The 25,797-nt window shown below is 34.0% G+C and overlaps 3 protein-coding genes and 1 pseudogene across 3 annotated transcripts; 2 read left to right on the forward strand and 2 right to left on the reverse strand.

Annotated features, from left to right (window-relative positions):
• The first annotated feature begins 557 nt into the window (after nt 1–557).
• LOC112517380 lies at nt 558–5,962 on the forward strand. The gene is made up of 5 exons (XM_025124792.1): nt 558–615; nt 2,187–2,303; nt 3,503–3,696; nt 4,011–4,492; nt 5,208–5,962. The coding sequence occupies exons 1-5, from the start codon at nt 611–613 to the stop codon at nt 5,730–5,732; spliced, it is 1,323 nt and encodes a 440-aa protein (XP_024980560.1). The 5' UTR covers nt 558–610; the 3' UTR covers nt 5,733–5,962.
• A 521-nt stretch (nt 5,963–6,483) lies between these two features.
• On the reverse strand, nt 6,484–9,987 carry LOC112517204 (protein NRT1/ PTR FAMILY 1.2-like). Its single transcript, XM_025124564.1, has 4 exons — nt 9,881–9,987; nt 9,331–9,548; nt 7,852–8,399; nt 6,484–7,469 (listed from the first exon to the last, which is right to left on the reverse strand). The coding sequence occupies exons 1-4, from the start codon at nt 9,984–9,986 to the stop codon at nt 6,575–6,577; spliced, it is 1,767 nt and encodes a 588-aa protein (XP_024980332.1). The 5' UTR covers nt 9,987; the 3' UTR covers nt 6,484–6,574.
• Nucleotides 9,988–16,076: 6,089 nt separating this feature from the next.
• LOC112516711 (probable inactive nicotinamidase At3g16190) lies at nt 16,077–21,736 on the reverse strand. The gene is made up of 5 exons (XM_025123915.1): nt 21,650–21,736; nt 21,462–21,575; nt 19,764–19,998; nt 18,531–18,647; nt 16,077–16,459 (listed from the first exon to the last, which is right to left on the reverse strand). The coding sequence occupies exons 1-5, from the start codon at nt 21,695–21,697 to the stop codon at nt 16,392–16,394; spliced, it is 582 nt and encodes a 193-aa protein (XP_024979683.1). The 5' UTR covers nt 21,698–21,736; the 3' UTR covers nt 16,077–16,391.
• Nucleotides 21,737–22,487: 751 nt separating this feature from the next.
• Nucleotides 22,488–25,224, forward strand: LOC112516369 (annotated as a pseudogene).
• The last annotated feature ends 573 nt before the right edge of the window (nt 25,225–25,797 follow it).

A 25,797-nucleotide genomic window follows, 5' to 3' on the forward strand; every position in this document is an offset into this window, starting at 1 on the left:
AAATCCAATGAGAAATAAAAATCCCCTTGTGGCAACGGAGGTTCAAATGTGATAACTCCGGGCTATCTGCAAAGCAGGTGATCGCCATATGATTAGTCGGCTCGCATAGCGGGTTGGATATCTAAGTTAATAAAAAAAAGTTTTGTAGTTTTATCAAGATTTCATTTAGGGAAGAAAAAAACAAATATCTAAAAGATGGGATTATTCCACGTCAGCAGTTCATGTCTTTAACCTTCTACTCCTCACATGTTTAGCGACGGCTTTGATCCTTTTATTTCCTTCACGATACTTACCACATTTATACCCTCTCTCTCTCTCTCTCTCTCTCTCTCTCTCTCTCTCTCTCTCTCACACACACACACACACACACACACACACACACACGCTCTCTCTCTCTCTCTCTCTCTAAAACACACACACACACGCTCTCTCTCTCTCTCTAAGCCTAAACAGGCAGAGGGTTTCTCTCACTACAATATAAAGATCATCTCCGAATTTCACCCACGAAACTGAGCTGAATTCTCATCAACAAATCAATATCTTTGATGGGGTTTCGATCTTTTTTGGTTCTTCACAAAACCCATCGACAACTTCGACTACAATCAAACACATGAGGTGGGTTAATTTTACCCTATATATACATCAACATTCACTGCATATATATATATATATATATATATATATATATATATATATCTATTCTTCTTCTATATATACATATGGTATAGTTGAACCTTACTTTTGTCTCAATTTGATCATGGATCTTTATATATTATTGATTATGTGGAGAATTGAAAGCTTTTGGGTTTAGGGTTCCAATTGGTTTCGACACTCGAATTTGTACCAAATTTCAATTGAATCGTTGCCTTTACTCATGTGGCCAATAAAGTATTCCCTTTTAGAATTCTTTGGGCTATTTATATGCGTATGATTGTATGTATTTTGCCAGCAGATATCAATTGATTTTGTGTTATATATATATATATATATATATATATATTGATTGCAATTCAGTTGTTTGATCTCTTATTTACTCTAATTACATGTTTTTGTTCGGTGGATACAACAATGGAGTTTGTTTTTCCAGCTACATGTGTTTCCCATTAGTGTGATTTTATGTCGGGTAACTTGTTGGATTTGACCTAGCTTGCTGGTATATATATCATAATGCATATATATATATATATATGTGTGTGTGTGTGTATGCATATGTATATGTATGTATGTATGTATAGGTATGTAGAATACAAATCAAATACAAACCATGGAAATGTTACGAACCAATCAATTAAGATATGTATGTATGTATGTATGTATGTATGTATGTATAGGTATGTAGAATACAAATCAAATACAAACCATTGAAATGTTAAAAACCAATCAATTAAGATATTTATGGAAATGTTGGATTAGAGTTCATTTATTTATGATCAATGTTTTATATTATGAAACAATTAATATATTTATTAAACAATATATTATTCGTTAGACTAGATGGACGGTTGAGATTGGTTTTTAACATTTTTATGGTTTGTATTTGATTTGTCTTCTACATGTATATGTGTGTGTGTGTGTGTGCCCGCACGCACGTGTGTATAGAGAGAGAGATTTCAAATACAAACTATGTAAATGATACAAACCATACCAACCTTATATTTGGAACAATTGAGATATTTATAGAAGATGATAGAGTTCATTTATTATGATCACTGCTTCAGATTAATATTGGTTTGTGTGGTTTATAACATTTACATGGTTTGTATTTGAAACTCCTCTTTGTGTATATATAGTCTAAGTCTGATATATATATATATATATATATATATATATTTGGGTTCTTGATCGTATGTAAATGCGGTGAATGCACTTTATTGTTTATGAGATCAATGTTCGTGTTATACCCACGAGTCTAGCTAACGCTTTTTATGCCTCTTCCAAGTTTATTAAACGATTCGGTCTCCTAAGATCTAAACCTAATTGAATCATCAACTTACCAAATGTGATTTAGGGTTAGGGTTTAGGGATTAAAGAGTCTTTGCTTGTTTTTGTTCATTGTTAACTTCTGTATTTTATTACACGATATGATTACCGATCATCTTTATGATCAATCTGTAAAGATGATCGTTCGATGCTAATGGATTAATTTGGGTACGATATGAAAGTTTAGTTTTGCATCGATCTTGCAGAAATGATTGTCAATTAATGGGGACTGATATTTGTATATGCCTGCATTCAATGGAGATTGATTTCAACAAAGAAGAAAGGACTGAAACGAGTGAAGAATTCGCCAATTTTTCTATTCGGTATGTAATGTGTGAATTTGAATCGAAACTAGCATTCTTCGATCTTGTATTCATACGCGTCTACAGTTTACTTGCTGAATTTGGTCTGCATTTGATCACATTTTGGAAAATGGGTGATCCCAGTCATGTCATGGACATGACTGTAGTTTCACCCACAACCCTGATATATATATATATATATATATATATAGAGAGAGAGAGAGAGAGAGAGAGAGAGAGGAGAAGGATCATGCGAGAAGTTAAACGTTTTGTTGAGAAGGGGAGAAGTTCCCATAACATATATATGATTACACTCTTTTGTGTGAGTTTAATCATATATGATTAAACTTCTATGAGTTGTCAATGCAACAATTGTTTAATCATATATGATTAAGTTTGTGTATCATGCATGTAATCATAGATATGATATTGAAACTTCTCGCCTTCTCGCAAAATATTTAGCTTCTCGTTTGAACGTGCCCCTATATATATTTAGGGGAAAACCACAAAAAATGAAATTATAAAGAATACCCTTGGTAACCGTTCATCTCGATGATATGCACACAAGTAATTTATAAGCAATTTTTCTGGTATACACATGTGCATGCATAAAAACAAAAACAAAAACAACTTCAATTACTTGTATGTACATGTGCATACTGTCCAGATGAATGGTTACTATAAGGTGTTCCTTAGTTCTTCATTTTTTTTTGGGTTTTCTAGTGAACCTCCCTCTCTCTCTCTCTCTCTCTCCCTATACACACACACATGCATATATACACATATACATATACATACATAAAAGGGAGTATCAGAGAAAACTCAAAAAAATGAAAAACAAAAATGTACATGTGCATACAAGTAATTGAAGTCATTTTTGGGTTTTATGCATATGTGCATACCAGAAAAATTGCTTACAAATTACCAGTATGCATATGTGCATACATCCAGATGAACTGTTACCAGAGTGTTCTTCATTTTTTTCATTTTTTTGTTGTTTTCTTTGAACTTCACCCTACATATACATATGCATATACATATACATATGCATATACATATACATATCGTGGGATTGTATGAACTAACGACAGAAGAACAAAAATATTATCTTTCGTATGAATGTTTCGGAAGTTTTTGGTATTTTTGAAGCTCTTGTTCTCCTTGGATTCATCTAAAAACCAAAAAAAATCGATGGTCGCTGTTTTTCCCCCTCGATGCAGTGAATATGTAGCTGGAATTCGCATGAATGATCGGAGAAAATGTTGGCCTTTTGGATCGTTGGGTGATCCCGATAGCGATGAGGTTTTCGCTTCATATCAATTTCCCGAATGTAGATTTATTTCTAGTCAAATCCGTCCAGAGAACATCGATGGTTTGGATTATACAACAGAACAAACAGAGGCTCCTCTCGACTGTAAGCAATTATTAGATTTCATTAGGAAACGGGAAGTTTATCGTTCGTGTTGTCGTATGTGCAATCTGGCAAGTCCCGTTACCCTTTAGGGGTTGAAGCGATTAAGCGTCGGGGCTTTGCTGGCTGGCTCGTGCAAATGCACGAGCCAGCCAGTGTGGTGGTGAACACGTTGTGCTGTAAGCTATAAGCTGTCTGGCTGATTCACCGACGTGCCCGTTTTTGCTGATCCGCCCTAAAACTATGCCGTTGTTCTAATAGTACAAGCTAAGGATCGTCTTAATTTTCTTAAATTTCTTGATGGGATTTCTATACAGATATGATTGAATATCTAGGAATTGAGGGCAAAACAATATACGATGACAAGGTGAATAATGCTCGATTCCCGCAAGAAAGTAGCGTCGATGAAGGTGCGAAAATTGGGAGAACGGTGGCTGCTGATAACGATGAGCCTGCACGAAGAAATCGGCCACGAAAAAAGGCCCAGAAGTTTCTTTTGTTATCTGACATATTGAGGGATCTCGCAGGCCCGTCTGGTGGATATCATGTTCGTTGTAATATGACGAATCCCGACAACGTTAACAGTAGATTCGTTACAGAAACTGAAGATGAGTCGGACGAGATCACTTTGGATGCGTTTTTCAGAAAACAGAAGGGTGTTGAAGTTAAGATCAAGAAGAAGAAGAAGAGCAAGATGGTTCGAGTCGAAGAGTTGATAATTGGTCGGGATAAAAGATCGAAACGTGGATCCAACGACTCGAATGAAAAAGATTCGGATGTTGGTCCCGGAAAGCAAAAGGTATTTGCTTTATAGGACCAGACAATTGTGCTTCTATGTAAAGGGGTTATAATAAGCTCATATAACGTCCTATTAGTCTTTTTATATGATATTTAAAAAGTGTCTTATTAAAAAGACGAGCTCATATGACACTTTTCAAAAGTGCGCCGTTAAAAAAAGGCCGATAAGACGCTTCATTTCAAAAGTGTCTAAAAAACCTTGTTACTTACAACACCCAAAAACGTCTTATCAACTTATTGTAACCCTTTTACGTAGGACGTTCAAACTTTTGGTTCTATAAAGCAATCTATTAAGACATTTAGACATCCTAATAGACAGCTTTATATGACCAAACAATTGTGCGTATGTAAAGGAGTTACAATAAGTTGATAAGACGTTTTTTGCTGTCCAAACAAATTTTTTAGGATACTTTTGTAATATAGATGTCTTATCAGTCTTTTTATATGACATTATTTGAAAAATGTCCTATAAAAAATTGTTTACAAGACATTTCTCCTATTAAAAAAGGGTAATAGGACACTTCATTTCAAAATTGTCCTAAAAAATCTGTTCTGAACGCTTAAAAATGTTCTATCAACTTATTGTAACACTTTTACATAATATGCACACACAAATGTCTCATTCTGTTAGGACATTTAGACGTATTTGGCGTCCTATAAAGCCGGTTTAGTTTCAAAGTTCATTCATTTCCACGACGGTGTTTTTGTTTTCTCAGGCTTGTTCTTTAGAAAACAGATACGCAGAAGTTTGTAGTACGGCACCTACAAAAACGGCCAACGAAGATTCCGAAATGGAGGCTGTGATGTTGTTGGCTAGCCATTTTAACGAAGAGAATCCTCGATTGACAAATGGTGCAAAAAAGGCTCAAAAAAAGACGGAAATGGAGCTTCTAGAAACAACTAAACATGTCGGTTCTTCACCATCTTCGTTCAAACGAGAAAGAAATCGTGATCAAAGATTATTTGCAAATGCCAAGATTTCGAATGACGCAGAAATGGTTTGCGCTTGTGTCCAGAAAAAGATCCGTATCCGTTCATCGAAAACTGTAACTAGAGATCGAGATTTCTATGCCGATACCCGCAAGAAGTTTTCTAAAGAAAAGCTAGAAATCCGCAAGATGAAGGCTGGTCGAGTAGAATGGAATGCGGAAAACCGTGTGAATCTGGTATGCACGATGAATAGGAATCCGGCTGATATCAGTATAGCAAATTCTGAAAACGAGTTCATGAGAGGAGGTTGAAATCTCGATATACGGTGTTCCTAACTTTATGGGTCGAATCCGAGGCGATTTATGGACGGTTTTCTAACCGAAAATTAAGGATTCTAATGGTTACTAGTCTTCAAATCAAAGAAGAAAAGCTTGGAGAACTTTGAACTTGTTCCAAATAATAAGCTTGATTCACATGTGAATAGTTGAATTTGATGAATCTCAGAATCCCTAAAGCTTATACCAACACATTCATCCTGACAGATTAGTTTTGTTTTCACTGCAACAAAATCAGTTTCACACTACGCCAAAAACGTCTAAATGGCACATTGTATGTACGGGTGCCCATGAGTTGGGTTGATCGGGTTGAAGACATTTGAACAACCCAATCCAATGTTTGTGGTTTGAAAAATCTTAACTCAACCCAATCCAAACCGTACGGGTTGGTCGGGTTGATAGTTTGATACATTAAAACATTCTTCTAACCTTGAATATGTTATTTCTCTACTCATAATTTCTTTTTCATCATCAACCATTTTATACAACTTATCCATACTTCTTATGTATATCACATTCAGTTAATTTTCTCAATTTACATATATATATATATATATATATATATATATTAACAGTTACTGAACATATATAAGTGATTTGAGATATTTTTTTTTCAAACTGTACGGTTTGAAAGGAAATGTTCAGATTCCGGTCTATTCTGATCGGTCTAGACGGTTTCACTTTAAACGATTCATGATCTTCAAAAAGAACGCATTTACGAACATGTTACAAGCTTCATTCGAACACATCTAATATTTGCAAGATTCAATTTTCTAAACTCGACAACGAGAAAACTAGATACCGAGATTTCAGTCGGTTCATCGGCACGCTAACGATCTCGGGTTTTCTAAACCGTCACTCGGGTCATTCTCGTTCACCGTTTCATGTGTACATGGTCCATAGGCCCAACTACACGCAACGAAATAGAACAAATTGCCGAAACTCATTAACGCAAGAACCCAATAGTAAGCATCGTACCGGCCCCGATTGATATTGGTCGAGATCCACCCTTCTTGGCCGCTTGTTTTGGTTAGATTCTCCACCGTGCTTAATATACCGCTAGCCAACAAGTTAGCCACCGCCATCCCGACCAAAAACAGTGAAGCTGCCGTGCTCGACATGCTTTTCGGGAACTCCGAATAATAGAATTCGTTCTGCGCGATCGCGCTAAAAGCTTCTGCTAATCCATGGAGGCAATACTGCGGAACTAGCCACATTGCCGACATGTTTACGACGGATTGAGGATCATTCACAAGTCCTTCTTCGATCGCTTTTCTTCTTCGAAGATGTTCAACAATGGCGGAAATCACCATGGCTATGGTGGAAATTACGAGACCGATTCCCATTCGGAGTTTAACACCGAGATGAACCGGTTTTCCGACAAGTTTTGATGCAGACGGGATTATTAAACTATCGTATAGAACGACCCAAATTGCTAGCGTAGCGATGGTGAAGAAGGCGAAGGAGGCTGCGGGAATTTGGAAGCTTGAGGTGCCGAGATGTCGATCCATGGTCGTTGCTTGGATTACCGGAAACGATGATTGGCTTACATTTATCGACATCATGAGGCCCGTTGACCAAATCGGGAGAACTTTGATTAGTGATTTTAGCTCCTCGACTTGTTCGACGGTGCATAAACTCCATGGATCCGAAGCAATTCCGTCCGGTGTGAGGTCTTTCGGATTCTGAACGATGCAAGCTTTATTCAGGAACCTAGAAACGATCGATATGTTAACGATTCGTGGAGAAAGATAGCATCATAACCGGGTTACCCGGGTCCATAATTGTTTAAAACTTTACATCTTAGGCATCAAAATGGAAGTTTTGAAAGTACGTTATCCAAATAAAAATCAAGTTGAAGTACATTAATAGAATGTATAATTGTTTAGCCCTATAAACTGAAGTTTTATAAGGGTGCGTTTGGTATCCAGACAGTACAAGATAGGAGTGAACAATTATTCAGCATTTGGATAGATAGAACTGGATAAGACATAACAGATTAAATGACTAATTTACCCCTAAAGTAGTATATGAGAACATTTAGACATATTTATCATCCTATAAAGCCGTTTCAGTTATAGAATAGTGGAAATACCCGAGTCTCTTGGTGGGGACGGTGTTCGAATCCTTAAGACGATAATGCCACCGATTGGAATCGACAGTCCCGGCAACGATCTTACGGTTCTTATACGCAACAACAATCACTCGTGCGAAGCTAGTGAACACGCTCTTCTCGACTTTCGTCTTGACATAAAGCGAAGAAGCTACAAAGAACAAAATGGATGACAACAACATGAAAACAACCGGAACCCCAAAACCGACCTTCCATCCGGCATGATCTTGGATATAAACGATCCCCGTAAACGCAATCAAGACGGCGGTGGCACCGGCGGCGTAATACCAACCGAAAAAGCTTTCCAATGCCCTTTTATTGTTGGGGTTATGCTTCTTGTGGATTTGGTCTGCACCAAATGCTAATGAACATGGCCTAACACCACCTGCTCCCATGGAGATGAATATGAAGGCAAAGATCAAGAAGGCAAATTGGGAATTTGTGGGTGGTTTGCAGGTTGAAGTTGATTGATTGCAAGAAGGTGGTTTTAGTTGTGGAACCATTGTTGTTAACCATAGTAGGAAGGTGCCCTGCAACAAAATCGGTTTTATAGGACGTTAAAAATGTGCTGTTTGGCTGGTTTTTATTAAGTACTTTATGGATAAAGTTGTCTCTGTGGATTAATCTGTCTGTATAGATTATGGAAGTTTTTTTCAAAGATGAAAGGAGTGTGTTTTGTTAATTCGGAGCGATGGGTTTAGAAAAACTTGGTTTCTGTATAATGTTCCCTAGAAGCTTATTGAATAAGTCACTGTCTATATATTAAGCCACTACCAAACACTTGTGTATAGAATGTCCTATAATTACGTCTTTGGGAAATTAACCAAAATAGCCGACCTCCTTAACCAAGTTTACTTTTTAGCCACTTTTGGCATCTGAGCGGCTAAAATGGGAATTTGATTGGAAAGATGGCTAAAAAATGAATTTGGTTGGGAAGATCGACTATTTTTGTCAATTCCCCTCGTTCTTTTCATGGAATATTTGTTTTATTATACATTTTTTTTTCAAATAAAAAAAATAAGTGGTACGTTCTGTTTCAAAATTATCCAAAAATAACTTATTAAGACGGCCAAAAACGTCTTATAAACGAACATTTACATAGGATGTCTAACTATTTGGTCATGTAAACTTATTGTAACACATTTACATACGTTACACAACTGTTTAGTCTTATAATAAAACAATAGACAGTTATATGAAACAGTCTACATATAAGGCAGTTTGTTAAGATATTTTCTATAAAACCAGTTTTATCGAAATAAAGATTCAATTTTTTTAAGTATATATAATATTTATATATGATAAATAGAACAAATAAACTCACACATCCTCTGGTGAAGGGGTTTGAACCCTTGACCTTCTAGGAGGCCAATGACTCACGTACCGCTAGGCTAAAGACTCTTTGATATAAAAATTTGAAATTATTGGTACTTTTCTTGTGGGAAGGTTAGTAAATGTTACCAGAAGGGAAAAGAGAGAACCCAAAGCAATGGTGCTGAACCGACCCAGATATGAATCAGAGAGAAATGCCCCAAAAATTGGAGCAAAATTGGTGGCTGCTGACCAGAAAAAGAGTATGTTTGTGCCTTTTGCCACCCCAATCTTGTAATCATTCATCAAATACAGTATCATGTTTGGCACCAATCCATAGCTCCCCACCTTCTCCAATGCCTCATTTCCTGCAATTTCATTTCAAGAATGTCACCTTGGAAAACTCGGGTTTCCGCACGGTGGTTAACGTTCGGGGGATGTAGTGAAAATCTCATCTTTTTTGGGTTTGAACGTGGCAAAACCCTTGTCGCCGTAGCGACGGGGTGACTCTAGACGCTGCCAAAGCTCTTGTGGCCATGGAGGCGAGTCGAGGCCGTTTAAACCGACTCGGAAACCCACGGGTGCCAAAAAAGTTGTGAAAATGCGAAATCGATTGTGAAGATGGTTGCTTGGATGGTAATGGTATTAGAATGTGGGTTTGAATGTTTATATGATTTGGTTGGCATTTGCATTTGCATACCTATAATGAAAGGCATTGTGATTAAGCCACCTTTGTGGTTTCTTGTTGAGAGCTCATGTGCTGGCTGATTCACTTCATCAACTTGCTCCCCCATTTTCAGTTCCATCCACTATAGAATCTTTATGGGTTCTCTCTTATATATATATATATATATGATATATATATACATATACATATATATACACTAGTAATTGCTTGCTTTAGCTTTTACAAGTATAATCACAAAAACAATTAAAAATGGATTTTACTCGTCAAAAATGGCTATTTTGTTTTTGGGCAAATTGCATTAAAAAGTAACGTACTTTGACTGATTCTTATTTTGGAAAACATATTTTGAAAATTTTCATTTTGATACCTAAGTAAAGTTAACCGGATGAAATATTAACCGGTTACCATGTTGATGTGATCGGTGGTGGAATGAAATTGGGTTGAATAGCAAATAATATTGAGTTGGACGTTACATCACTCGCCACATCAGCATGGTAACTGGTTAATGCTCCATTCGCTTACCCGAATACTTAAACGTTTAAAAATTTACATCTTAAATACCAAAATGAAGGTTTTGAAAATACATCACCCAAAATAAGAATCAAATTAAAATACGTTATTTTTTTCATGCAATTTACCCTTTTTTTTAAATCAACACAAAATAACCACGTATTTTACAGAAAAATGAACAAACTTCTTGCTAACCCTTTTTGCAAGTAGTCCTTGAAAAAGGTATTATTGGCACACAAAAAAAAAACATGGTTCTTGTTGTTAATAAAATATCTTTGTTCTAACGGTATGTGAGTCTTTATCTTCTTGATAAGTAAGCGATAAAGTTGAATTTAGTAAACCCCCCCCCCCCCAAATAATCGATCATCATCTACACAACTTAGGGTCTTTTTGGCTCATGTTGAGAAATGAAAATGATAGAGAATGAATTTCCATTCCGTTCAATTTAACCAGGAATGAAATTTTGAGCTTCTGTAGGAATGAGTCTATTATATTATAGAAAACCAAACAGTTTCTTTTATTTTCATTCCCGTTACAGATCATATATCAGTACTTACTTTTTACATTTTTATAACAGAATTTATGATATATTATTTGATTTATTGTAGTATTACCCAAAAGAAAAGCTATTTTACCATCTTGGTCATAGCTTTGGACCACAACCTGTTGCTTGTGGATGTCATGTTACTCAAGAATAGGATTGGTCTACCCTTGTCCTTATCAATGTGAATTTGTTTTTTTCCCACTATTTTTTTTATTTTTTTATTTTAAAATAAATGATTTTAGGTATCGTTTACTAAATACTTATTCGGATAAGAGTTTACTAAGTCGTATTTTTTTACCAGATGAATAAGGCAACGACCAAGAATCTTATCTGGTAAGAGCGAAGTCACGTGCCGAAAGTCTTACCCGGTAAATGCTGACGACGACTCTTACCACGGTTAGTGCTTACCGGGTAAATTATTACATAGTAGACTAAAATCTCACCCGATAAGTAAGCGATAGAGTTGAATTTTACCGTTAAGCGTTTACCGGATACATTGTTAAGTTTTTCTCATGTAAATTTTTCGGTGACCATAAATACATATGTATATGACAGGATTCGAATCTAAGTTGATTCTGTTATTTCAGTCTGTAGTTTTATTTTTTCTTTTTTTATACAACTAAATTACAAATTTCATATAGCAATTGTTTAGTGGGTTTTTATTTTCCAAAAAGAAATCCAATCTTTTCATATGATGGTTTTTTTTTTTTTAAGGGTGTCCGAGCCAAAGCCCGATTAATCCCCGGCAAATTTGGAGGCTAAACATGGCCCCACTTAAATGTCGCCAACACTCCYYTCMCAGRGCTCGAACTCGGGTTCATGACTATGTCATGCCCAAGCCTTTACCACTAGGCTGGAAGGTCTTTGACTTCACATGATGGTTTGTCAGTAGTGATGGTCAAACCGGTCCAGTCTGAACCGAAATTTCAAAAAAACTAGTAGTTATGTAGCCTTTTTTTTGGATTTTTTTTGTCTTCTAAACATTATAAATATGTGTCTTAGCTTGAGGGGTTTACATACCAAGTTTTCAATTTGCAAAAAAACGCAAAAAAACCGTTCACTAAAATAACTTTATAATGTATTTTTGGAAGACAGTGTAATTTTTATTATAATAAAACACATTTTTAAAGTGTATTTGAGTTACCCAATTACAAATTTTATAATGTATTACAAATATATAATATTAAAAAATTATTTTTAATGGTTGGGACCGGGAGCGGCCGACCATAACCGGTTATAACTCACCTTAACCGGGCTCAACATTATTGACCGGGACCAGTTATGCTTGGACCAATTACGGCCAACACTGTTGAAGCCTGGGACCGGTTTTTGGCCATCACTATTTATCAGTAGGGCTTTTTAAATTTTGTTATTTTTAATTTTAATAAATAGTTTTATGATGGAAAATAAATTGGATTTTAGTTGGGTGGGGTTTAAAATGCCCACCAAATGAATAATTCTAAAATTATTGTATAAATGAAAACCAACAAATGAATAAATACAATTGCAAATAATGTCACATATCATTAATTTTGAAATTATTGGTACCAAAATTGTTTTATTTTTCTTTTTCTTTTTCTTTTTAATATTATTTTTAAAACATTTTTACATTGAAAACGTCTAAAATAGTAATTATGGTTAGTTCTGTTCATTTTATAGCCACATTTTTAAATGGTTGGCTGAAATAGCCAAGATTTCGTAAGTAGCATTTTGACAACTTGCAAAATCCAATTTTATGAATTTAATGATCATAAAAGGTGGATTTTATATAAGTTGTTGTAGAGTGAAGAGACAGTCCAAATGACTATTTTGGATAATTACCCTAATATATATATATATATATATATATATATGTGTGTGTGTGTGTGTGTGTGTGTGTGTGTGTATAGGTTGGGTTATTGTGAGAAGTATAAGAAGGGATCTTCATCATCGTATGTACATTAAGATGATATGCACTTGATTGATCCTCGTATCAAGCGCAATTCATGGGTGGGCTTGAGATTAAAGATGATTAAGAGTTCAGATCTCTTCTTACGCTTCTCTTCTTAACAACTTCTCATCTTAACTCTCTTTTTACGGTTTTTACAAATTGAAGTGGTTTTCATTTGATCGTTCCCCTATATATATATATATATATATACATATACATATACATAGGGGAGCGATCAAATGAAAACCACTTCAATTTGTAAAAATCGTGCAAACCACCCTCCCCTATATATATATATATATATATATATATATATATATATATATATATATATAGCCAAAGGTTATTTTGAAAAGTAGTAAATATTTGAGAAGTAACGAAGTGATGCTAACCTTCATACGGTCAAGATCGGATTTGGCTGGTTAATAATTGCAGCTTTGACTGATCAAAAGTTGTGGCTGTATGAAAAATAGATAGAGTAGTTTCGTAATTTTGTAAATGTGCGGCAAATGAGTTCATAAATGAACCTATGTGATTCACATATGAACTATATGTTCATATATGAACTCATGTAATTTACATATAAACTATTTTAACCTATTCACATAAGAACTTGTGGGTTCATATATAAACCCGTTAAATAGTTCACACTTCTCAAATAAATCAATAATATTTTAATCATATTGCCGAATTAAGTTTCTGTAACAAAACAAATTTAAAAGAAATATAATTCAAATTACATTTTTAACAAATTAAATGATTTTTTATTTTTAATAATAGAAGAAGTAATTAATTTTTAATTAAAATGGAATAAAAAATATACAGTTATTTAAAAATAATATTTTTTATTTTATTAAAAAAAGGGAGTACGGAAAGAAAGAGATAGAAGGGGACTTAACATAAAAGCTGGAAAGCTATCGGACACACGTGCGGTTGTGCATATCAAAGTTAACACCACCCTCATTATTACTTGTCTTTTCTCAATATATGCTTTATTTATTTCATATAAAAAAATAACGTATTTTAATTTAATTTTTATTTTAGGTAATATATTTTTAAAATTTTTATTTTAGTATTTAAGATGTAAAATTTTAAACATTTAAGTATCTATATAATCGGTTACTATGCTGATGTGACAAGTAATGTGGTATCCGACTCAGTATTATTTGCTGAAATATTAACCGAATATCACATCACTCGTCATGTAATACTATGTATAAATATGTGTCTTATAATCAAGTGATGTAAAGTTTTAAACATTATAAATATATGTCTTATAGTCAAATGGTGTCATTGTTTGAAAAAAAAAATTATGGGCTCGTCCATGTATCTTCTTTACAAAAAATACTACGTATTTTTGTGTGTGTGTGTGTAGAGTTGAGTTTTGGTGAAAAAGAGATTAAGTTGAGAAGCGTAAGAAGAGATCTTCACCATTGGATGCACAGATGGACCGAGATGCGCCGAATTAATCACTGTATCAAACACGATTTATTGGTGGATTTAAGATTAAAGGTGATCAATGGTTCAAAACTCTTCTTATTTTCACTTTAACTCACATTCTCATACGTTTCTTCACCTATATATATATATATATATATATAAAGTATTAATCATAATTAATGAACTCTATTCATATTCCATAAGTATTCAAATCATAATAAATGAACTCCCATCATTTCTATACATATCTCAATTAATTGGGTTGCAAGGGTTGTACAAATACACAAGGTTGTAAAAGAAATATACCATATATATATATATATATATATATATATATAGGGTTGAGTTCACGTGAGACCAAAGGTTTTTCGTGAGACCCGTAAGACCAATTTATGTTCATTGATCAACTTTATAAGCTAATGATCTAATGGTTTAAAGTTACATGGTGACAATTTTGTGATTATGAATGTTCAGATTGTAAATCTAATCCAAAAATTGAGAATTTGTCTTACGAGTCTCACGAAAAATTTTTGGTTTCACATGATCCCAAGTACATATATACATATATATATATATATATAACTTTTATATTGAAGTTATATATATGTATTTATGAATTATACATATATATATATATATATATAACTTTTATATTGAAGTTATATATATGTATTTATGAATTATACATATATATATATATATATATAACTTTTATATTGAAGTTATATATATGTATCTATGAATTTTGCTAATAATTAATTTTAAAAGATGAGATGGAAAGCCAAACGTTCAAATGATATGTTGCAGGATGGGGCTGGGCCTAGGTAGCATGCTTTTGCACATGCATGAGACACCTCACCCTATCAACATCATCATCATGATCAACATGATCATCACCACCACCATACCATCATGATCATCATCATCATCTAATTGAGGGTTAAGTCACATGAAACATACCCCCACCTCTTTAGTTTCCATGATTCGATGGGATTTGAAATTGAATTTCACCATAATTTCGTGTTCTATTAAAGAAAAGTTTGGAATTAAAATTAGGAGATATCAATAAAATTTCATAAATATTGGACTTACAAATCCAACATAGTATTTGGTATTTTATCAGGTTTTATAAAATTTGTATGTAATAATGTTTCAAAATATGTTAAAAACATTCACTTTGTAATAATTAATTGATAGAAAAAATAATTTAATTACTTTTATTATTTGTTAATTCCAATTCAAATCCTATAAATCTAATATTTTAAATACTTTCGTTAAATTCAAATCCTTCAAAAACATTATGTCTAGAGACGTTTGGTTTAACGGAATGATTTTGAGAGATTTGGATTTCATGAAACAATTTGAAATTTAAGGGATTCAGTTTTGGAAGGATTTGGCCTCTTTTTTACATTTTTCTTTTAGAATTTGGAATGAAATTAAATTCCATTTTTTATAAATAATTTATAAAAATAAATTATAAAAAATAATTAAATTACCTTTTTATTCAATTGATTATTACATAACAAATGTTTTTAATATATTTTAAAACATTATTACATACAAATCCTAAGAAATCCCATGAAAAACCAACCCCACAAAATTTCAAAATCCTGTTTGTAGGATGTTTATGAAATCCCTGGATTTCAGATCCAGTAAATCTTTCAAACCAAACATGAAATTAGAATGAAATTCAATTTCAAATACCTTCAATACCAATTCAATCCTTCAAACCAAACGGGACCTTATTCTGTACAAAATACCAGATACATGGCTCGATGAAAGTAAGATGTAGGCAGCTATTTCCTCTCTTCTGAACGGTAAAACAAAAATATACATCATGTTTGTTTGTTTTGAATTATATAATTACAACAAATAGAACAAATAAACTCATACACCCTCCTCACCATTGGTGAGGTTTGAACCCTTGACCTCCTAGGAGGCCAAGGACTTACATACCGCTAGGTTAAAAGCCATTTGGTTACATCATGTTTGTTTATGTTAATATTGTTATTTTTTAAGAAACATACAAATCAAACAAGTTACAAAACCAAGTTTATGATGCATACATATCTTTACCATCTAATTTTGACCATCAAAACTCAAGATTGGCACCATTCTTCAAGTGTTGGAGCTAATACTCCAATATTCTTCATGTCGAAAATATTCGCTATTTCAAAAAACATTAAAACCCGTAAGTAGCGATCTGGATCTTTTTTTTAAGTATATAAATATTTTTATATAACAAATGCAACAAATAAACTCATACTCCCTCCTTACCTCTGAATCTGTAAACAACATTCTCCCAATACTTTACAAGTTGTTATTAAGACTTGTAGCAACTCCAACTGTTTCTGTTATTTTGGGTGGCTTTTCATTTTACCTGATAATGAAGTGTTCTATTTGTAACATCCCAAGCTAAGCGTACAAAATATTATCTGCTTGAACTCACGGTTTTAAAACGTGTCTGATTAGATGAAGTATGCGGTCCCTTATAAGTTATAATGCAACCTTTACAAGATCAAACCTAGGGCTCTGATACCATATGTAACATCTCGGGCTAACAGTACCAGCTATTTTCCGCTTTGTCCACAACCTAGACTGACGGTTTTAAAACGCGTCTGATAGAGAAGGTATCCGGTGTTTATAAGACAACTTTTTGTTCCCCTCCTCAACTGATGTGGGATCTTACACTATCAGTGTTTATTCTACATTATTTGAAATAAAACGTCATATTAGTTTTTCCATTAAAGATTTTATCATGTTAGTAATAATAATAAACTACATAACCTTTATACTTGAACTTTTCTTGCTACAAGTTTAACGTGGAATAAAAATCTGGGATTTTTTTATTTTCATTCCCGTTAATTAATGCTTAATACGTCTTATCAAACACCCACTAATATGATTGCAATCCTGCCTTTATCAATTTCTATTTAACCACCTTTGAAGGCTAGACATCATCAATGCCATCATTGTTCACATTCCTTTTTCATTAACCTCCAATTGAAAGTGACAACCAAAAAGGTCGAGTACTCGAGTTCAACTTCTTCGGTTAAGTTGTCATGTAGTTGTTTAAGGGTGTGTTTGGTATACAGATAGGACTACACAAAACTGGACGGGATGAGACTGGACAAAACTGGACGGTTGAGAGTGAGATAGATGGGTGGTGAAATAATTATCGAATGTTTTAGTGTTTTAATTTAACATGGGTGGTTTAGTAATTTACGAATCATATGACATCTCCTTATTTTTGTTCCACCTCTGGGTCTTGTCCTGCCAAATTGTGGAACAGGTTTTGTTCTGTCATGTTGCGTTGAGTCCTGCGTACCAAATGGAACAATAACTCCCTTCTAGGTCAAATCGTCGTCCCACTATCAAAACTATTCGGATGACGACTTGACTAATCACCGTTCCACGATCAGAACTACTTGTTTGATATATATTTTCGTTTTGGGAAGGAATAAAGAAGATTAGAGATGCAATTAAATACCAGCACTCCTAAAACAAAGAAAAGATGTGAGAGATTGTAAAAATCTCTAAGGCTCTGTTTGTTTTTACCTAAAAAGCACTTAATACCCTCTTATGTCTGAACCGGTCAGACCTTAGGGTATTAAGTGTGTTTGTTTTTTTTTTTCAATTAAGAGCTTAAAAGCTCTGATTATGTCTGAATTATTTAGAGGTAACATTTTCACTTAAAACCTCTTAATTGCTTTTAGAGCTTCCAAAGCTTGCAAAAGAAAGCCTAGATTTCAATGATTCAGATTTCAGATTTCAGACGTAAAAACAAACAGTCTGACTGATTCAGATTTCAGACTTCAGCATCACCTCTTAAAATTCAGAAGTGAATTCAGACTTCAGACTTAAGCACCTCTTAAAAAACAAACGCCACCTAAATGTTTAGGAGAGAGAAATAATATTTTATTAGATGTATTGAATATTTTAATAATATAGTTTATGTTAGAATTGCTAAAATAGAGTAGTAGTTGAAGTTGAATGTAATTCTTTAAGAGACTTTGACTCTCAATACTCTATTTTAGAAAAAAAATATAGCATAGCTGTTGGAGATGCTCTTAAGCTATATTTAGCAAACTAGCAAATAAATTAGTTAGCTGTTAGCTAATGAGCTAGCTATTAGATGTACTAGCTGTAGCTAAAAGCTAATTATCAGCTAGCTGCTAGCTGATAAACTAGTTGATAAACTGGTATTCAGGGAAAAATAGATGGATAAGCATACATACCAGCATGTATATCAGGTGTAGCAGCAGCAGTGGCATCAATAATAACAGTAACAGACTTGTAATCAAGTGCTACACCATCAAAAACAGTCTGCCTTATGCAATTTGGAGTTTGAACACCTATAATCACATATTCAGCCCACTTTTAGCTATCACTTGAATCTTACACCAAATCCGTAAAAATTGACGTAAAATTTGGTGCAAACAGTAAATCTTCTCCAATGGATAACATCAAATCTTACACAAAAATGTACGATTCTAAGTGTTTTCCTTTTTATCTTCTCCAATTGGTGTAAATGAACAGTGTTGCACCATATCCTTTGTATTGGGGCTCGGTGATCCCTGGCTTCACGCAAAATAATCTCATGGCAAGTCGCAACTGTAGGCTTCACCCACAGCCGTCAAGTAAGTGGCCACAAGCGCATATGTAGATTGCAGGATTCGAACTCGGGTTGATTTTATCATCCCCTTGTCTTTATCCACTATGGTACCACCCTTGTGGTTATATTACACCAAATTTGGTGTGTTACTATTCATTACACCAAATTTGGTGCAAGATTTGGAGTGATTCCGTATCATATTTTGGTATTTAGTGTAAGATTTAGGGTCGTTTACCAAATTGTTACTGGGTAAGCACTTACCGGGTGTCACAAACCTTACCGGTGAGCATGACAAGGACGAAGAATCTTACGTAGCAAGAGGCATAGCAATGACCAAGGGGTTGTTTGGTTGGTTTTCCATTAAGTCCTCTATGTATAAAGCTGTCTGTGTGGAGTAATCTGTCCGTATAGATTGAAAATGTTTTTGTTTGGAGGGTTTTTCCATATATGGAAGGAGCGTGTTTTTTTATTGCAAGGGGCAGTTTTTAAAAAAACTTGGCTTTCTGCATAAAGCTCCCTCCTAGAAGCTTACTGAATAAGCCACTACCAAATAGTCATGTATAGCTCACCAAATAAGTGGTGAATCCCATTAAGCTGCTAACAAACAGACTCTTACCCGGTAAGTGAGGGAGATGACTCTTACTAAATTTCCTTGGTAAGCTTTCACCGGGCAAAAGACGGTTACCGCAATCCATTTTGAGTGTTGAGAATGTTACTTGATAAGGTAAGTGAGAGTGATGATTCGTGCCAATAAGCACTTACCCAGTAAGCATTTGGTAAACGGACTCTTAATGTTCCCATTGGAGATGGTCTATCAGATTAATGAAAGATTAATCAAGAGAAAATTGAGTCATACCAGTAACGACTAAACTATTGATCCCTGCTCCTAGAAGAACCGAATGAAGATTTGTAGCAAAGAATGCACTAAATCGCGTCTTTACAACCTTATAATCTTCTTCTTTGATGACAAGACCATCAACGAGTTCCGACCCCTTGCTCCCTTTTGAGGTCGGTTTTGGTTTCCCATCGGCATATAAATGCCTCCGAAATAGCTCGACGTCTCTTCCAAGTAGGTCATGCTCTCGTACAACCTACATTCGTACCTCAAATAGATATCAACATATAACACACAGAAAAAGTCAACTTAACAAATTGCTGCATTACTGCCCTTTCTTAGAGGATTGTAAACCATTTACACAATGTGTTCTTTTTAGGGTGTTTTTGGTACACTAGACAGGACATAACAGAAAAGAGATTATTGTTCTATGTTTGGCAGGGCTTTTATGTGGAACAAACAAGAACAGAGTGGTACAAGGTGAAACAAACCTATATTTTACCAATATACCTTCAAAATAAAACATAATTCTCTTCTAAAACATCAATTACACCTCCCTCTTTACATTTTATCCGTTCTTTAAGTTTTATTTACTGTATTTTATCATCTTTAAACTTTCACTTTAATGTTCTCAAATATTAGCTTTATAAGTTTTCTATATTTTGGTTAATTTATTAAATGTTAATAATAATAAAATATAGAAAAGATATAAAATAAATTTGGGAAATTATATAAAGTTGTTTTGGTGTCATTTTAATCGTCTTGATGAAAACTTTCTAATGATATATTTTGTTATAAAAAATATTTATTTTATTATAATTTGATAGATTACATAAATTAATCAAAATCTAGAAAAGATATCATGTCCTGTTTTGTCATGTTCTATCATGTCTAGATTTCAAACGCATCAAAAAGTTGTTTGATGATATCATATAACAATTAAAAATGACACAAATCAAGTAATATTTAAATAATAATATTTTATAAACATTTTTACACAATTTTCATATACATAAGCACATACATGTATAATAGTACCAAATTTGAATGAAGAATTTGATATAATTTATGGTTGTTTGAAGAAACTTTCTTCGGTACAAAGAAAAAACTGTGATTTATTTGGTTTGTAAAATCCTTATGGATTAGTGGAGGCACGGTGGGTGGAAGTTGTTGCAGCAAACCAAAGGGTCTTTGGGCTAGCGGTATCGTAGTCTTTGACTTCCTAAGAAGTCGGCGGTTCAAACCTCACCAAAGTGAAGAGGGTGTGTGAGTTTATTTGTTGTATTTGCCGTATATAATTATTATATACTTAAAAAAAAGTTGTTGGAGCAACAACTAATGGCTGCAGCAGCAGTCGAAGGAGGAGGTAGTGGTGGTGGTAGAGGTAGTGATGACCTAATTTGAGTTATTAGGAGGTGTTTGGGATTGCTTATTTGAAATAACTTATGTTTTTTCTACAAAAGTTTAATTTCTTCAAAAACTACTTATTACCGGTTTGGCACCGGTATAAGATGATTATCAAACACCACTCAGCCGATGTTGATTTTGTGAAAAAACCCTAATAGAAGGTGTTAGGGTTTTGATGAAGCGAAATAACCAATTTAACATTCCAAATCAAAATTGCAGCTGACAGCTGATTGTGCGATTAACCAACTGGCACCAGATTCAAATTCATCTTCTTAAAAAGCATTTCAATACAGAAAGAAAGCTAAAAATTACCCAAATAACAAGGAATCCTCGGCGTCTGGCGACCTCAACGGCTTTGATAACGTTGGGAACGATTGCTAGACCACCATCAACACGCATTGAACCATCAGGCAACACGAAATCGTTCTGTCAGAAAAGGAAATCATTAGATAAAGTATGAAGTAGTGCAGATGTGGTGATGGAGAAGAACGAAAAGGAACCTGCATATCGATGACGAGAAGAGCGGTACGAGTATCATCGGCCGCCATTACCAATCTTCTCCACAAATTTGGTATAATATTTAGTGGGTCGTAGGGATTTCTAAATAAAACGAATTATGTTTTTTTTAAGTGTTTATTTACTTATGTGATATCAAATTGGAGTTAAATAAAACAAGATTAAAATTGTAAATTAGTAATAAACAGTTTTTTATAAGTCATAAACGATTAACTTATAAAAAACAGTTTATTACCGGTTTGGCATTGATATAAGCAGTTTTTTTTTTCTTATCCAAATACCAGAAAACAGTTTATCTCCGGTACCAAATTGAAATAAGTTAAAAAGCAGCTTTTATAAGCAATCCTAAACGCCCCTTAAAGTAAATCATGATTTTCGTCCACTTGAAAGTTGTTATTGTTTTCTCGTAATTTATTGTTATTTTTGTTTTTATTATTTAAAATTTATTACAATTTTTTTGGTTATTTTAATCTCTTATACTTAAATATATGAATTAATTCATAAATGAACATAACAATAAATTATAAACCATAAGAATGAAAATTGTAATTTTTAAATCTCAGGAACAAAAATCAAAATTATTAGAAAATAAAATTGTAACTGTCTGTTTAATCACATCCATTGGATCAATTAATCTAACGGTTGATTGATGAAGTGTTGATTAATAGAAAATGATAACGTGTAAAAACAAAAATGCAATCGGAGGTGGAAGTAAACGAAATTTCATTTGTAAAAAAACAATTAATCAAGATATTTATAGAAATAATAAAAATTTATTTATTATGATTTGATATTTATTAAAATTATCAGAATTTATTTACTATGATTAGCGTTTTACATAATAAAACAGCCGAGATATTCATTATATTTTGCGGAATGAGTCCTTTGGATGCCGGTTTATCCATCGTTCCTAACGTTATTAAAGCCGTTGAGCTTTGCTAGACGCCGAGGTTTCCTTGTTATTTGGGTATTTTATAACTTTCCTTCTGTATTGCAATGTTTTCAACACTAAGGGGGTCGTTTACCAAACGCTTATCAGGGTAAGCGCTTATCAAATCACATTACCTTACCGGATGAATATGGTAAGGATCAAGAATCTTACCCGGTAAGAGGAAGACAAAGACCGAGAGTCTTACCTGGTAAGTGAGGGCGCCGACTCTTACTATGGTAAAGCACTTACTGGATAAATTGTTGCATATAATGTCGTTTTGGTGGACTAAAATCTTACCCGGTAAGTAAGTGGTAGTGTTAAATTTTACCAGTAAGCGCTTACCGGGTAAGTGTTTGGTAAACGACCCCTAAATCTTATACCAAATTTAACTCAAATAACTCCAATAGCGACATCAAATCTTATATCAGATTTGTTGTAACACTATTCAGTTACACCAAGTTGGAGAAGATAAGAAGAATATATCTAATACCTTATATTCTGGCGTTACCTATCGGAGATGCACTAAGAATATATGAATAACTGAATATGATTTTGGTCCCAATTAGTTAATTGTACAACATGTACACGAAACCCGCCTCCAACTATACCAATATGAGGAGTCATTTTTTAGCTCACTCAACGGTTGAAGTTAACGGGGGCCAGAATCGAACTCGGGACCTATTTTGTATTTGGACGAAGCCATCTCGTCCTTCTGCCAACTGAGCTACACGCCAAAGGCTCTCTAAACTTAATATTAGGGAGAGAGATTGTTTTCACCAATCAGGTTAAATGTGTAATTTTACATACAGATTTTTTTAATGTATTGGAAGGATGAATACAATGTATCCAACTCAGTATTATTTGCTATTCAACTCAATTTCATCCCATCACTCGTCAAATCAGTACGGTAACCGGTTAATGCTTCAACCGGTTACCCGGATATTTAAATGTTTAAAATTTTACATATTAAGTACCAAAATGAATGTTTTGAAAGTACATTACCCAAAGTAGGAATCAAATTAAAGTACGTTACTTTTTTTTTCCATGCAATTTGCCCATGTTGGAACTGCTAAAATAGAATAGTTGTTCGAGTTGAATGTATTTTTTTTAGAAATTTTGGTTTTCAGTATTCTATTTTAGAAAAGTTATAACATAGATGTTGGAGAATACTGTTATATTTGGTTTGCAATGAAATATGCACAACTTTTGATTTGGAAAGCAGTTAAAAATAAGCAAGTTTTCCACCTTTTACTTGGCTAATTATCTTTGGTTGAGTGGTCGGTTATGATAATAAAATCGGTTTTATAGTATGTCAAATATGTATATATGTCTTAATAGACTGCTTTACAACACTTAAGTTTACTGGACAAAACAACTGAGTGCCCTACATAAAGGTGTTACAGTAAAAAAACAATAATGCAACTATTCGTTAATCTGGGGTTTTTGTGTCGTGTGTCGATATCTATCTAAAGTTCGAATGTAGGTTGTACGAGAGCATGATTCGCTCAGAAGAGACGTTGAGATATTTCGGAGGCATTTATATGCCGACGGAAAACTAAAACCCGCCTCAAAAGGGAGCAAAGGGTCAGAACTCGTTGATGGTCATGTTATCAAAGAAGAAGATTATAAGGTGGTTAGGACGCGATTTGGCGCATTCTTTGATACCAATCTACATTCGGTTCTTCAAGGAGCACGGATCAATAGTTTAGTTGTTACTGGTATGACTCGATTTTCTTGATTAATCTTTCATTAGAGGAGAGTTCAGTTGCGAACCTTATTTCCGTTATGAACAGGGGGACAAGTAACAGTGCAACATGTGTCCCCATTCAACATAGATAATGGAGTTGAATTTTGTACAAAATTCATGATGAATGTCCCACACACGTGGTGCGCTTTCGTTGGTATGCAACGGAAATCAGTTTCTCAACCGAACTTGCTCCGTCTTCGTTAATCTGTTAGAAGGCAAGACTGTTTTTTGATGGTGTAGCACTTGATTACAAGTCTGTTACTGTATTGTTGATGCCACTGCTGCTGCTACACCTGATATACATGCTGGTAAGTATGCTTATCATCTTGGCTTTACTATACTCTACCAATTGTCTAATAAAATTCATCTAGTTTTCTCCTGTTATTAGTTCATCAGTTAATTTATCAGCCACCAGCTAACTTTTCAGCTAACAATTAGCTTATAAACCACCAGCTAACTTATCATCATACAACTAGCTTATAAGCCACCAGCTAACTTATCATTAAGCAACTAGCTTATTAGCCACCAACTAGCGTTTATCATCATACAACTAGTTTATTAGCCACCAACTAACTTTTCAGCTAACACCTAGCATATCATCAAACGTCTAGCTTATCAGCCACTTCAGCTAATAGCTAGCTCATCAACTAACAGCTGGCTTATCAGCTAGTTTGACAAGTAAATTCCTTAGGAATTCCAAGAGCTAACTATCGAGACTTTGGACTATCCGGACAGATACTTCGTCCAAATATAGCCTGAATAATGACACCTAAACCGCTACTTACTGGTTTCTACATCGAATATTTACAACATGAAGAATCTTGGAGTAGCAGCTCCAACACTTTGAAGAATGGTGTGAATCCAATAGCGCTGAGTTTTGATGGTCAAAATTAGTAGTAAGCTTTGTGTGGAGTGTGTATCATGAACTTGGATTTGTAACTTGTATCACCTATTTAATTTATAGGTACACATAAGATGTATAATTTCGGCAACTTGATGTATGTGTGTATTCGCTTTCATAGTATTTTATGTAACTGTTTAGTTGGTTTTCCATTAAATGCAGTATGAATAAAGTTGTCAGTATGGATTATTCTGTCTAACCTGTAGGTACTAGATCGAGAGGTTTCTTCGTAGATGTAAGGAGCGTGTTATTTTAATTAGGAGGGACAAGTTTGGGAAAAACTTTGTTTTCTGCATAAAACTCTCCCCTAGAAACTTATTGAATAAGTCACTTTTTATATCATAAAGTCACTACCAAACACTCGTGTACACCTAACCTAATAAGCTGCAAGTCTTATTAAACTCGTTAAATTGCTAACAAACAAATCATTCCTCTTTAAAGCATGATCATATAGAGGCAGGTTCCGTTAAGAACATCATTTCAATGAGAAATGGGGAACCACTAAGAGCGTGCCTCTGTCCATATTCATCATGAATATAGACATCATTCACAA

This window comes from Cynara cardunculus (assembly GCF_001531365.2).
Source record: "Cynara cardunculus var. scolymus isolate 2C chromosome LG 8, CcrdV1, whole genome shotgun sequence".
NCBI classification, from domain to species: domain Eukaryota; kingdom Viridiplantae; phylum Streptophyta; class Magnoliopsida; order Asterales; family Asteraceae; genus Cynara; species Cynara cardunculus.

Excerpts from the sequence above, each read along its gene's own strand:
- LOC112517380 (XM_025124792.1), top strand. Across the intron at positions 2,304-3,502 it reads TTCGCCAATTTTTCTATTCG|TGAATATGTAGCTGGAATTC; the intron begins GTATGTAATGTG and ends CCCTCGATGCAG. Across the intron at positions 3,697-4,010 it reads AACAGAGGCTCCTCTCGACT|ATATGATTGAATATCTAGGA; the intron begins GTAAGCAATTAT and ends ATTTCTATACAG.
- LOC112517204 (XM_025124564.1), bottom strand. The coding sequence starts at position 9,986 with ATGGAACTGAAAATGGGGGAGCAAGTTGATGAAGTGAATCAGCCAGCA. Across the intron at positions 9,549-9,880 it reads CACAATGCCTTTCATTATAG|GAAATGAGGCATTGGAGAAG; the intron begins GTATGCAAATGC and ends ATGAAATTGCAG. Across the intron at positions 7,470-7,851 it reads GTCCCCACCAAGAGACTCGG|GTTCCTGAATAAAGCTTGCA; the intron begins GTATTTCCACTA and ends GATCGTTTCTAG.
- LOC112516711 (XM_025123915.1), bottom strand. The coding sequence starts at position 21,697 with ATGGCGGCCGATGATACTCGTACCGCTCTTCTCGTCATCGATATGCAG. Across the intron at positions 19,999-21,461 it reads GAGGATTCCTTGTTATTTGG|GTTGTACGAGAGCATGACCT; the intron begins GTAATTTTTAGC and ends GTACGAATGTAG. Across the intron at positions 16,460-18,530 it reads TACACCTGATATACATGCTG|CGAATATTTTCGACATGAAG; the intron begins GTATGTATGCTT and ends TTTTTGAAATAG.